The sequence below is a fragment of the Anabrus simplex genome, chromosome 1 (genome assembly GCF_040414725.1).
Source record: "Anabrus simplex isolate iqAnaSimp1 chromosome 1, ASM4041472v1, whole genome shotgun sequence".
Lineage (NCBI taxonomy): Eukaryota > Metazoa > Arthropoda > Insecta > Orthoptera > Tettigoniidae > Anabrus > Anabrus simplex.
In genome coordinates this window covers 803,190,581-803,205,699 of record NC_090265.1, presented here as the reverse complement: position 1 = coordinate 803,205,699, position 15,119 = coordinate 803,190,581, and the positions used below count along the sequence as shown (strand labels likewise).

Genomic DNA, 15,119 nt, shown 5'->3' with positions numbered 1-15,119 from the left:
CACCAGGGATGGACACTGGAACCATGGCGTAACGTGATATGGTCGGACGAATCACGATTTCAACTGCACCATGCCGATGGGAGGGCGCGGTGTATGGCGCAGACCACATGAAGCAATGGATCCCGCTTGCCTCGAAGGTGTGGTCTAGGGCGCTGGGGTCTCTGTTGTGGTCTGGGGTGCATTTTCCTGGTATGGAATGGGGCCCCTAGTTGTTCTGGAAGAGACTTTGAATGGTACGCGGTATGTTGAGCTGCTCGGAGACCATCTCCACCCATTTTTGGCTTTCCAGCGCCCAGACGATTCTGTGGTGTTTCAAGATGATAACGCGCTGCCTCATCCCTCCCATGTCGCATGGGAATGGTTCCAGGAACATGCAGCGGAGATCCAACGACTGCCATGGCCACCCAGGAGCCATGATATGAACCCTATCAAGCATATCTGGGATGTCCTGGAACGCAGACTACGTGCCATGGATCCTGCACCCACGAACAGACCAGCATTGGTGGCCGCTCTGCAAACAATTTGGTGTCAGCTGCATCCAGAGGACTACCAGGGACTTGTCAGCTCACTTTCACGGCATCTCACTAAAGTTCGCAGGGCCAGAGGAGGCCCCACACGCTATTAGATGACTATCCCATGACATTTGCTAAGTCAGTGTAGTTGGCCCATTATTTGACATAAGTTTTCCAGCTAATTTATTCCTGATTGCCAGCATTTTGCCCCAGTGTGCTAAGTTGGGCTCATAAGTTGGTAATTAGTACACCTACCAAGACGCATGGCTAGTTCATAGCATGGAGGCCACTGCGTAGGCTATTTGGAGCAACCGACAGTGCCAGTGCACTATGAGAGACTTTGTCTCATTTCCAGAAATTGATGCCTGCCTGGCCATCAGATTATCTAGATATTGATTCCCGTAGGTAACCTGAAATATTTGTCCCGAATGAGTAAATTTATAATACCAATGTAGTGGGTCCATTATTGGTCTACTCACATACAGCACGCTCACTGATACTACGTGCAACATGCGTGTGTTTGACTAGCAGTCATTCCTCATCAGGGGATGCTGTTATCGCTTGGACGGGTTTATATCGATGGTAAGTAGGTGGTCACAATGTTCTGACTATTTACTCACATCGTTTCCCTGATGACTAGCAAGGTATGGCTGTGGATGATTGACTGGATATCTGGTGTAGTTTTCTCAGAGTTTATGTAGTCGTGAAGTGGGACCTGTGAGTCATGACTCACAAATTGCATCAGGTTACTTAAACTTTGTCGCAATATTGTTACGATCGCCGTAAAAACTAGGGAGTTTTGTTGGCATTATTAAAACATACATGTTGCCATTGTCTGTTCTTTTGTATCATAATAATTCATGGAGATATTTAATGAAATAGGCTTCAATATCAGTTGGGCCAGTGAGACGTGTAATTTGCTGTGGCTGCAAGTAGCATGGCATACGTCATCAGCTCTACTTCGGAAGTTACGCAGATGATGTATTCTCAAGTGGTAGAAATACTTGGTTATATTTAATGCAAAATAAATAGTGTACCTGTATTACTGGTACATTTTGTATGTATGTATGTATGTAAAATGGCAAACACTGTTGGCTTAATTAAAAATCTTAAAGAAGCAGAATCAAAACACCATTCTTAATTTGAGGTTACCCTGCTGCCTGTGCTAATCTTTCCAGGTTATGTCCAAAATTTCCCCATGATTTTGTTTTGGACTTGGCAGTTATTTGTTTGACTCTGTTTATTTTCTCTACATCAGTTCCTTTTGCAGCCATTTTTGGAGCCTTTTAAAAAAAAAATTAACAGACTTGTGTATTTCACAAAGATGAGTACCTTTTGCCTTCTTTACACACTGTCGTTCCAAGACATTCCCATGCTAACTCTGTTTCAGCATTCCTGATGCCACCTATTCTCTTTTGTATCCTGGATCTGCTTGATGTCTATTCTTTGGAAATTTTCATGTACCATATCCATGTTCTTTCTTCATCCTGGAGATTTTCTACCCTTATCCATTCGCAGACAGACTTCACTTTCTCTATTGTAGGTCTAGTGATGCTTAATTCACTCCAGATCAGATAGTGGTCTGCAGTGTATCATCCAAAGTTAATACTCTTAGTTTGCCAATAGATTTCCTTCAACAAAATCAATGAATACATGGTTTAGATGTAGTTTTTGCCACAAATGAATCCAATTCAGGGACTTCAGTTTTGACTTTGTCATCCTCAGCCTACAAAACAACATAAAAACATGCTAAGATTTTGGTACATTAGTACAGACTCCACATATTTAATGTTACAATCTAAGGTGCATTAAAATATCAAAAACATACAATTTAAGAAATTAAAAACAGCTGGACATACCTTCTATAGAGCGAAGTACGTCAACACAAGGTACTGACATAGAAAAGTCAGGCAGCAGAAATAACCTAAGAGGTGGAACTGTACAATTTAGTGACCACAGAATGGTCAGGAAAGGAAGTTCATTTATACATGTTTCTTCATTATTTTTGACAAACTTTCATATATCTGTTATTTCTAAAGAATTTTAATATGGAGCTCTCGGTTTCAGTATGAAGAATTTTGAGATGTTGATCTGGATTGAAGGAATGATTGATTGTTATAAGGTGTTTGGTGAACTGTGACTCTGTGGGTTTATGTCATTTCCATGATCTAGTATGTTCTTTAGTCGTCATTTTAAAAGTTTGTCCACCCCCTGTGGGTGGGGGTTGCAAACGAATAATACACCCACAGTATCCCCTGCCTGTCGTAAGAGGTGACTAAAAGGGGGCGACCAAGGGATGATTGTATTAGAACCATGAAACTACTTGTGATTAGTACCACCACGCGGGGAACACCATGGCTCGCTTTTACTTGCGCATAGTACCACTATGTTAGATACCAAATAGGTTTGTTATTAGTAGCACGCAGGAGCACCGTGCGGTCAGCCCCCTACTTAGAGTGCACTGTCGGCTTTTACAGTTCCTGTGATTAGTACCACTATACGAGCGACACCATGGTTCTGGCTTGCCTATGATTAGTACCCACTATATGAGAAACACCACAGGAGAGTACGAGTCCCTGTGGTTAGTACACTTACGTGATGAACACCATAGGTTTGTGTTGCCTGTAAATGGTGCCGCAATGTGCGAAACACCATAGGTCATTACAAGTAATAAATCTCATTGTAGACCGTATTGGACATCAGATTATGAACATTAAAATAAGAATATTAGTTAACACCACCTTTCCAATACTTATCTTTCCTTATATTTAGGAAATAAACATTACAACAGGCGTTGTAAGATGGGACGTGTTTCGCTTAACTGTCGTAAGCATCATCAGCCGAAATAAATCTTAGCCTAAAGTTAGGTCAGGGCCCCGAACCTAGTGTCCTTAAAAATATATGGTACCCTAAGAATCAACATTTACATTTAGAAAATGAAATAGGCTTAAAACTAGTGTGAAAAAAACATAGAATGTTACAACATGGCTGAGAGAAAAAAACACAGTTGTGTTGAAACAGAGGATAAAAACAGAAGTACAATACAGAGCTGGTAGTGAAATAATTAAAATCATTAGGATATCATTGCTATCAGTCAGTCAATCAGAATGTTCAAACATAAAACAAGAGTGAAAATATATATAAGTGTGTTCATTATGGCTAAATGAAAAAAAACAACAACAACATGTAATCGTGTTGCCAGAGGTTAAAAACATAAGGTACAACACAGAGCTGGCAGTGTAATAATCAAACTCATAGCTACCGGTCCGTTAATAAGAATGTTCATACATAAGAAAAAATGATGAATATATTCTTTTGAATGAAGAAATAATTAAATCTCACTCTTGTATAGATACGTGAGATGGGCAAGAGAAATCACATATTGTAGCAGACATTGTGTTGCCTGTTATTCAGCTTTAACCATTGTTTTGGATGAAGTGTATATTGGCCTCTACCTTATGAGCGGCTTCAGGCATGATCAATCCTGTTTGAAGTGTTATTCAAACAAAATAATTTGAATGCACAGTCTTTAAGAGAAAAACTAAGTTTTCTTACGAAGCACAGTCTTTCAGAAAAAGAACTAAGTTCTTACGAGTCACTTTGCGAATATTTGTTCGTTGAATGTGTGTTACTTTTACGAGATAAATCCTGTCACACTCGTGTCACAGTTAAATGTTAGTCAGTCACTATAAATGACTTGTAATATTTAAAACACATCTTCTCACACTTGAAATTTAGAGTTCGAAGTTCGTGCCTTGGAATTAGAAAATTTACTGAGCATTCGTACTTTATGCGTAGAACATCGGCGTTTCGCTAGGCAAAGTAACTATGTAGAATCAAAGTCCTACAGCTGGTCCGTGCACAAGACGGCTGAGACGACACAAAGATACTGATTTACTACCGACCTTGCCCTCTTTTATATGTGGAGGTCGGACCACAGACTTCAAAATTCATATAACTCTAACTTCTAATTACTCGGCTATCTTGCCGCCGATCTTCTTGAAACTGGGTACGTATGGACTACATGATGGTGTAGTCAGAAATTTGATATCATGTTTCATTTAAGAGATAGCAACATAGAACATATAGAAGGTTCTATTGTGACGTCATTTGTCCTTGGCAAGCTCAGAGCAGTGAGCAGCCTCATGACTCGCCTTCATATCTGCTGCCTGTGCATACAGCGGTAGTTTCAAATCACCTAGACGGGTGTTAGCTTGCCTTGTCTCAGAAATACTTTGCGCGGAGAATGTTGGCATGGCATTCCCATTTCAATATGTTGAGAGAGCTTTTTCAGTCCTTAAAAACAAATGAAATGATGAAAGGAATAGATGTTCAGAAACTCTGATTAAGTTAGAAATTCAAGTTTCACTTAATTTTGATCATTGTTGTCAGAAAATTCATGACTTGATTATGGGAGATACAGCATTATCGACAAAGGCAAAAAGCGAAGAAAGATATGGGTTTTAAACTTTGTATGTATAAAATGAAACAATACTACTGTAATAAAGTTTGTGCCAAACGTGTGGTTATAGTACAGTAAATAATATCTCAGTGTTTTCTTGAGCAAATGTTATTAGGTTGTGTCAGCATGACCTGTCCCCTTATTGGCATTTGAAAAACCTGCAAGCCTCTTTGCTGGCTAAGCCAGTCCTACTTTCTTTTTCAATAAGTCTCATTGATATTGTTACCTTTGTGAGTACCGGTAATGTACAACAGTTTCTTTTCTGTCGGAATCTCTAAAGCACTGTATCTTGCAAATCTTGTTGCAACTTACTAAGAAAACTGTACGCACACATTCGTGCATATACTAATCATTTAATCGAATAACATAGAGCAATCTTCAATATTCTTACATTCGTAAGTACATACATTTCTTTTCCATCACTTACAACATGGCGCTCAACAACAACAGACAAAAGACTACCCTCACGTCTGCCACACATACTGTCCCTTCGTCAGTTTGCGTGTAGTGACCATCATTTGTTTCCCAATCCATGTGAGGGAGGCATTCTTAGATTTGTAACAATATTAATGGCACCCCTTTGAATTCCATTTTGTTTTCTGCATTGTTTCCAAGGAGACCCCTTCCCCTTAATTATGCCATTGAAATACCACAATAATATCTGTTGAGTATGTGCTGGAATTATTTCAGTTCCAAAGAAGATTATTTGCTGCTGTAATAAATTCTATTTTTTCATGCTGGTCTGGTCTGTTATTTTTGGTTACTGGTATATATACTGTACTAGCTGATGTACCCGTGCTTCGCTACAGGATTTTCAGAAAGACTGACTTTGTGGTTTTCCTAACCGAAGTTAACATAGGTCATTACAAAAAAGTCAGTAGGAAAGTAGCGATTAAAAGCAATGTTATCATAAAATACTCGATCAAATGAAAAAACGCACATTTTCTCACTATTAACAAACAGTACTACGGTGCCGATCTAACAGTCCAAAGTTCCAGAGCTGGAATGACCAGGCCGCAAACAGCCGTGAACACTCCTCTGCCTATTTTCCGTTAAATATGCACACTGCTCATTCCAATCAGCGCCTCAGAGTAAGGATTTAATAGCTTGAATGCTATGAACCAGTGTGTTACTTATCAGTAGTATAAGAAAATTTATGAACCAGAGGAGTGGCATGCTAAAGAAGAAAGTTATCTTAACTCCCCAGCTACTTCCCGCCAATATTCAGGCAGGCTGTTACACTCGGTATGACCGGGCGAGTTGGTCGTGTAGTTAGGGGCGCACAGCTGTGAGCTTGCATCCGGGAGATAGTTGATTCGAACCCCACTGTCGGCAGCCCTGAAGATGGTATTCTGTGGCTTCCCATTTTCACACCAGGCAAATGCTGGGGCTGTTATGTTAATTAAGGCCAAGGCCGCTTCCTTCACAATCCTAGCCCTTTCCTGTCCCGTTGTCGCCATAAGACCTATCTGTGTCGATGCGACATAAAGCAAATTTTTAAAAAATCTTGGTACGCAGCAGTAATCCCATCTATTGGAGATGAGTGACAACATAAGGCACAAAGCACATCACCGAGCTCGATAGCTGCAGTCGCTTAAGTGCGGCCAGTATCCAGTATTCGGGAGATAGTAGGTTCGAACCCCACTGTCGGCAGCCCTGAAAATACTTTTCCGTGGTTTCCTATTTTCACACCAGGCAAATGCTGCGGCTGTACGTTAATTTAAGGCCACGGCCGCTTCCTTCCCACTCCTAGCCCTTCCCTGTTCCATCATCACCATACGATTTATCAGTGTCGGTGCGACGTAAAGCAAATAGCAAAAAAAAAAAAAAAAAAAGCACATCACAACAAACAATGGTTAATGTAATGTTATTGTTGACCAATTTTATGAGCTTTCTATGTTGAACGCCTTCACATTTAGTTTTCTTATGACTCCGTGATATTAGGGCATCTTATAAAATTATTTATAGCGTAGACTGTAGTTCCTTATTCTCCGACTTTACGTACCAATTTTCATTAAATTCTGTTTACTCATTTTCTCGTGACTTGGCGCTGATATGGACTTAGTAACAAAAATCCAAATTCATGAATATCTCTGTGATCATAGCCGGTACGGTAACAATGTGTAAGACATACATGATCGGAAATTTAAAACCATATAACTTTAGTTATGTAGTATTTATCGTTACGACCACTAATAACATTAATATTTGAGAATTAATTTTAGGCCTTCCCCTAAACTACCATTTCACTCAGCTTGAATACAGTTATTTATTGCCTAGATTATAGCGACTTATTCTCAGACTTTTTATGCCGATTTTTTATTAAGGTACTACCACTAATGACATAAATATTTGAGAATTTTCTTTCAGTCCTTCCCCTAAACTACCATTTCACTCACCGTTAAGAGAATGATTTATAGCCTAGATTGTGGTGGCTCATCCCCCGAATGTACGTACCGATTTTCATTAAATTCTCTTCAGGCGTTTTCTCGTGATGTGTGTACATACATACAGACAGACAGAAATTACGGAAAAGTAAAAAGTGCATTTCCTTGTTGCTGTGGACATGACCGATACAGAAATACCATTATTTTTAAATTCTGAGCAATGTACAGACAAAAACTCTTATTTTATATATATAGATGTTGTATGTCATGTGCACTTATTTTTTCTTTTAGTTGTCACTTGTATGTTTTGACTGCCATTAAATTGATGTAGTTAATACATTTATTTGATTGGTTTATAATCAACATAAACTTTTTGTTATAGATTCAGAGAACTGTTGGTTTTAATAAGGTCAGGAAGCAGGTATCACGTTGGGAACCCATTGTGCAGAAGAACAGAATAGCAGACCATTTATCGTTTCCATTAAGTCAAGGACGTGTATCATTTGATTCATCTAGAGAATTCTTCAAAAGATTTAAGGTACAGTTGTCTTTTATGAAATATTTAATCTTGTGAATGGAATGTATGTGTATTTTTACTTTATTTCTTCCTCTGGTAATTAGATTTAATGAAAAAATTGTGAACAAGTAATAAATGAAAATGCAGGGATGAGATGCAAGTCTAGCTACAAAGGAACTGTTTATGCAAAAGTGAAAACAGTAGAATGAGTCTCGGTCTCAGCTCCTCCCATGCTGTTGAGCACATCGGTGACATTTCTCCATCACTGTTGGTCTCCTGCAAACAGTTCTACCTCATTCCAGGTTATACCAATGTATATGAGATCACTGATAAATATTTGCTGCGAGGTGTTCTGAGGCCGGCCTCTGGTTCGTCTGGCTCCTGATGGCATCCAGTACATGGCTACTCAAGGTGTACAATGTTAGGGCATACTGGGCAGCTAATTGGAGTCTACATCGGGCAGCAATGATGTGAAGTCTAGGGACGTTGCAAGATATCCCATAATAAAGGGATAGGGAGAAAAGCGTGGTTTTCAGAGGTAAGCCTCCACTTTGGATGAGCTCAAGGGGAATGTTGTCAGGGGCAGGAGTTATTCTTGATTTTAGATTATCAAGAGCTTTTCTAAATATCTAAAACATAGGTGGGACTGCCATTCAAGTTTGCAGAGGATGATGTGGCTCATGTTGGAAGAAGTCTTCAGCAGCAGAAAAACTTTGGTTTAAGAGCAAGCTGAAGTGTTCCTTCTAGCAGTTCAAGATGTCCTGTCTGTCAGCGCAAATGGTAGTATGTCGGTGGCTTTCAAGATGAGGAACGAACAGGTCCGTACAGCTCTTTTATTCCAGCATAAAAGGTATCTAAGGTCCTTAGCCTTTTGTTGCCACCAGTTGTTTTTTATATTCTTATTTCCATCTGACATTTTTGCTTGAGCTCTTGATAACATGCCTTCTTCTCTCATGGTCATCCTTATGGGAGATAAAGCATTATCGACAAAGGCAAAAAGCGAAGAAAAATATGGGTTTTAAACTTTGTATGTATAAAATGAAACAAAATTACTGTAATAAAGTTTGTGCCAAACGTGTGGTTATAGTACAGTAAATGATATCTCAAGTGTTTTCTTGAGCAAATGTTGTATAGAAGATGGATCCTGAGCAAGAGACAAGTAGGCATCCCTTTTAGCACTGATAAGACTAAGAATCTCTTCATTATCATTATTGAACCAGTTTTTTCTCTTCCTTACATCTTAGCCACTGATCTCTGCAGTCTCTCTAAAGGCAGTACGAAGAACTTCATTTTGAAGATTGATGATGTTGAATTTTCCCCTGGAAGGTTTCGAGAAGTAAGATCGTAGCCTACGATGTATGAGGATCCTTACGAGACTAATTAGAAATCTATGGTCAGTCCAGCATTCATCAGTGTTACGTGCTGTCCTTGTAATCAGAACATCTTTTCAGTCACGCTGCCTAGTGATGACATAGTCAGTGAGATGCCAGTGTTTGGGAACGTGGATACATCCACGTCTTGAAGCAATTAGGAAGCCGGAAGTGTGCGTTGTGCTCAGCACAAGACCAAGGAGTAACAGCCCATTTTCATTGCAGATTCCTGTACCTTGATTACACATAACATTCTCTTATAATTGATTGTCTCTTCCCACTCTAGCATTGAAATCACCAAACAACAAGATTTTATTTTTTGTATCTACATTGTCAAGACTGCTCAGTTGTGGTAGATTCGGTTCTTAGAATCTTTATTATCATCTAAAGTGGGAGCATAGACAGATATAAAGGTAACAAATCTGTCTCCAGCAAAGTAGTTTGAAGAGATATGATCCTTTCATTGATTTCATTAGGTGTGAGCTGATGTTCTTTCACTTTGTTTTTACTGCAATTCCTATACCATGTATGTTTGCTTCTCCTACATCCTTCCCTTTCCAAAATATAGTATAGCCTGAAAGAGCCTCTGTGGCTCAGACGACAGCACGTCAGCCTTTCACCGCTGGATACCATGGTTCAAATCCCGACACTCCATGTGAGATTTGTGCTGGACACAGTGGAGGCGGGACAGGTTTTTCTCTGGGTACTCCGGTTTTCCCTGTCATCTTTCATTCCAGCAACACTCCATTATCATTTCGTAGCATTTATCAGTCATTAATATCACCTTGGGAGTGGCGACCCCATTGTAATAATAGCCTATATGGTTCATTCATTACATCCCTGACCTGGTCAAAGACTGGAAAACTGGCTGTAGGTTTTCATTCAGTGTAGCCTGAACTAGGCTCACTCACTTGTCCTTCACCTGATAATCTAGTTTCTCAGAGCAGCAACATATACAATTTAACCTAGCTAGCTCATGAGGAATGAGAGCTATTCTTCTCTCTGGTCTGTTATTATTCTTTTAAGTTGGGAAGAGTTATGACATTCCATGTTCCAATAGTCATATCATTCTTTCGGAATTTTTGTCTGCAACAATTGAGTGGCCTTCTGAGTATGGATTACTAGACAGGTTCTAGTGTGACTACTGATGTTTAGCCCACATTTCCTAGGGATTTCCCCATGCAGGGTTGGCAACTTCAGAAGCCTGCCCAGTCACAGATGCAGGACTGGATCCCTGAGTAGTCATGAGTCTCAGGAAGGCTAGCATCACACAACTGCTGCCAACATGCAGCTCCAGACTAGTAGCTCCCAGTTTCACTCAAAACCTGCTACCACTGCCCTTATTCCATCGCCGTTGGACTTCTGAAAGAAATGGTGGGATAAATTGCCTTTAGCATGATTTTGTTTAAGGTAGATTGCATCTTGCTAGGAAGTGACCCACACACTTTGATTCCAGAACCTTTCATCACAGTACATGGAACATGAGACATGTGATTTCAGACACCGGAACTACAAAAAACTGCCGCAGGCTCAAGAAAAGCTAAGCACTGCTTTCACAGCCAGTCTGTCTGGTATGACTTCTTCCACCTCATTGGGAACCTCAAAGGTAACGGGTTCCTCCTCCATCCATTTTGCCATTGGGTCGAACGTACGATGGTTCATCCACTATATCCAACGTTAGGGCATTGACAGTCGCCCTCTTCCGCCTTCCAATCATCTAGAAAGAGATGAGTTTGGTCCGCGAGAGGTACGGTATTTTATTTTGCTTAAGTCCACCAGGAAGCTGGGGAGGAGCCCCCATTCCACCACTTGGGATGCGCTACGTGGGAGTATCACCTCTCCCCCTGTTACGACAACGTACTAGGTTCATGTAATTGAAATATAGACCCATGGAAAACCATCTTCAGAACTGCCAGTGATAGGATCTTAGAACTACTGGTATGTGACCTCTGCAACATAGTCAACTTGCTCGATAATCAGAATTTTTACACTGAAACAGTTGTCAATTTGGTCCAGTACTGACTGTTATGAATGGGTCTGTGAGGATGTTATTTATTGCAGGAACCATTTTATGCAGCTTTCATTTATATTTTTATTTATCATAGCAGTTTTGATGACCATTTCTCTATGTAAAATCCTTTTTCTGCTTGTGTTTTTTAAATATTAACCTAATACTTGGCTTTCATATCACTTAGGGCAAGTAATGGCGAATGTCAGGTTCAGTTAGGGATAAATATGATAATCTTAGAGGGCCGATGACCTTCGATGTTAGGCCCCTTAAAACAACAAGCAAGCATATGATAATCTTAGCTATTCATTTATGATTTATGTTAACGGGAAAGGGAGTTGGGTATGAGGTCTGAACACAGAGGACACAATTGTTACTGTATTAACAATAGAATGCACAGTAGCAATGTCGTTAATATTTTCGCAAATATTAGCTTATGGTAATTGAAGTAATGTGTGCTACTTAGGATACAGTAAGCATTATTAGCTCTAGGTAGAAGAGGAGCTGTGAGTGGGAGGTTGGCAGACCCACCTTCTTGTGGGCCACGATTCCTACTCATTCTGATCTTTTAGTTTGTATGTGTAACCTTTCAACAGCTGGATATGCAATAAACATCAAATAATAACAATAATAATCATAATAAAAAAGTTTATGAATTTATGAACACAGTAGAACACAGTAAAATAAATTCAAGGTTCAACAGAAGCAGAGTACTATGAAACGTAAAAAACAGGTTGGGAAACATGACAACTACAAAAAGGATGTGGAAAGCAGCATGGACCCTACGAGGTTAATCAAACGTATCCGTTGTGAATGAACAAATAGTAGATGGTAATTTCCCTTGAATATTTTTTTATTAAAGTAAACAAAGAAGCCCCCATGGCTCAGGTGGCAGTGCGTTGGCCTCTCACCGCTGGATACCATGGTTCAAATCCCAGTCACTCCATGTGAGATTTGTGCTGGACAAAGCGAAGGTGGGACAGGTTTTCCTCCGGGTACTCCAGTTTTCCCTGTCATCTTTCATTCCAGCAACACTCTCCATTAACATTTCATTTCATCTGTCAGTCATTTATCATTGCCCCAGAGGAGTGCGACAAGCTTTGGCAGCCGGCACATTTCCTATCCTCGCTGCTAGATGGGGACTTCATTCATTCCATTCCTGACCCGATTGAATGACTGGAAACAGGCTGTGGATTTTAAAGTAAACAAAACAAAATAATAAAAGGAAGAACCAAAACACATCATAGAAAGAACTAAACAAACTCATTTATAAGATAAATGTACGTTTTAACTGCGCCTGCAGATGTGCCCTACGTACAAAGGAAAATTCTAATTTGCATTTAAGTGTACAATGATGCATTATGATTTTAATGAGGGCTAATCCCAATCTACACAAATTAGCAAAAAGAAAGAAAGAAAATCTTAACACAGAGGCACAGAAAAATTGCGTCAGTACCTAAAACATTTCCACTTGCGTGTGTTAAGAGATACAGAATTATGACAGGCAAACCCGAGGAAAAGTTAAATTACATGTTAGTTACAAGGTTAAAAAAGATACGGGAATTACCTCCAAAAACAAAATTGCATGTGCTTAACTGAAAAGCTAAGTCATTTCGATAATTTTAATGGTTAATGTAAATCTCGAGGATAAAATCCTACACAAGAAAAGATTATTACATTTAAATGAAGTTAATGTCCAAAATAAAAGAAGAAATAGCGCTTATCCTGAGACAGGTATCCCATGACGTGACCAATGCAGGACCGCGTCCGCTCCCTAGGATGGTCAAGAATCAAAGACGCAGAGACTACCTCGCTCCCACAGAAGGAGCGGATGAGATCAAGAAACAGGAAATGGTGCAACCACCAAAGTAACCAATAAGGAGACGGAATTTACTCTCGACTTTAAAAATTTACCTATTATATTTTATTTTCACCAATCAGAAGTCTCTTATTTCTCGCTGATCCAGAAAAGTCTTTTACACAGCAAGAAATGCACTTCTAAAACGGCACGTGTAGCCTAGGTACACGCTGTTTCACAATTTAGATGCATGATAATTTTAAAACTCACAGCTACATTATAATTTTACGCACAAAAAAAATTTCCAAAACAGTTTTCTTTTAAGTTCAAAAGTCCAAACCAGATATCTTATACAACATAAATAATTTTTTTAAAAAACAATAAATGAAGAAGTTTCCATAGTTTCCTAACTGCTGTCTTAAATCCTGCCACAGTATGGTGACATCCAGGTGAGCAAGTCTGCAGAAGGTTCTGTTTTTACATTACTGGGTATTATCTGTATATATAAAACCTTGTCTTTCAAATTTTGGCCTACTTTTGTCTTAAATGAGTTGTGTAATAATTCATTCCACCTTCAGTTTCATTTTTGTCTGTTTGTTTGTTTGTTTGTTTGTTTGTTTGTTTGTTTGTTTGTTTGTTTGTTTGTTTGTTTGCTTGTGGAAGTATCATATCAAATATACTGGAGTGTTCAGCATGAAAGTGGTTACGTGAGTAGCAAGCATATCGGATATTATTAGATACAGTAGAAGTCCGCTATAACGAGTACGGCATATAACGAGAATGCCGTTATAACGGCAGTTTTTGTCTATCCCTTCAAAATTCCTATATTAAACTTTGTATTATCCTTCGGTTACAGTGAGAGCCCTATTACTGACGTGTCTGTTATGCCGAGCGATTAAGCGTGCACGATTTTTCTTTCCATTGCCGACACTTATATATCCAGAGATTACATTGCATGCCATCGATCATCTTCTGTATCGTTTCCTCGCTATGTCCACTAGCCAGCTCTCTCGTCGACATTCGAAGGCGATGTCGCAGTTGATTAGTAATACCCATCGACTGCTGTTCTGTAAAGAAAATCAGAAATTAAGATATGGCAGAGCGCATCACTGATTTCAGAGGTTAGTTTATATTTTCTTGCGTCTGGTGAAATTTCGGAGATCGGTTGAGTTGGCTCTGTGGTTAGGAGCGCGCGGCTGTGAGCTTGCACCTGGAAGATAGTGGGTTCGAATCCCACTGTTGTCAGCCCTGAAGATGGTTTTCCATGGTTTCCCATTTACACACCAGGCAAATGCTGGGGCTGTACCTTAATTAAGGCCACGGCCACTTCCTTCCAACTCCTAGGCCTTTCCTACCCCATAGTAGCAATAAGACCCATCTGTGTCAGTGTGATGTAAAGCCACTAGCGAAAAAAAAAAATTCGGACACGCTGTGGCATGTAAATTTATAGCGAAAATGTAATAATTTCTCTTCTGGCGCTTGGAATATGTTCTCTTGATATGTATAGTACGATTAAGTTACGTGATGCTGTTTTGAATAAGAAAACAGAAACATTTGCCACAAAATGTGATCGGTCATCTTCAGTACCGTATTGTTTTCTCGTTATGTACACTTGCTAGCTGTCTCCTCGACATTCGAAGGCGACGTTCGATCGATTAGTAATGCTCGTCGACTGCTGTTCTGTAAAAGAAAACTCAAAATGGAGGATAGCGCGTTTTTGTAATAAATGCATAAATAACATTTCTGATAGCAGTTGTTAACTCATTAGAGATAAAGGCTGAAATGAATTGTTGCTTAATTTTTAATATTATATACTGAAATTAAGTAAGAATGTGATACACCTCAAGATATGGCAGAGTACATCACTGATTCAGACGATAGTTCATATTTTCTTGCGTCTAATTAAATTTTGGAAAGGCTGTTCCCGTGTAATTTTGTAGCGAGGAGGTTATAATTTCTCAACATACACTCGAAATACGTTTTCGTTTTACGTATAAGGTTGTGACGCTGTTTGAAGAAGAAAACTTTAATGTTTGCCACAGAGGCCTCGGCAGTGATAGTATAA

At 39.4% G+C, this 15,119-nt stretch overlaps 1 protein-coding gene across 1 annotated transcript in view; it reads left to right on the top strand.

Annotated features, from left to right (window-relative positions):
* LOC136857558 (U3 small nucleolar RNA-associated protein 14 homolog A) overlaps positions 1-15,119 on the top strand; it is a 175,802-nt gene that overhangs the window by 35,138 nt on the left and 125,545 nt on the right. Inside the window, exon 4 of the mRNA XM_067136318.2 lies at positions 7,744-7,899. Within this exon, the coding sequence (XP_066992419.2) occupies positions 7,744-7,899 (156 nt within the window). The remainder of the gene's footprint in view (positions 1-7,743; positions 7,900-15,119) is intronic.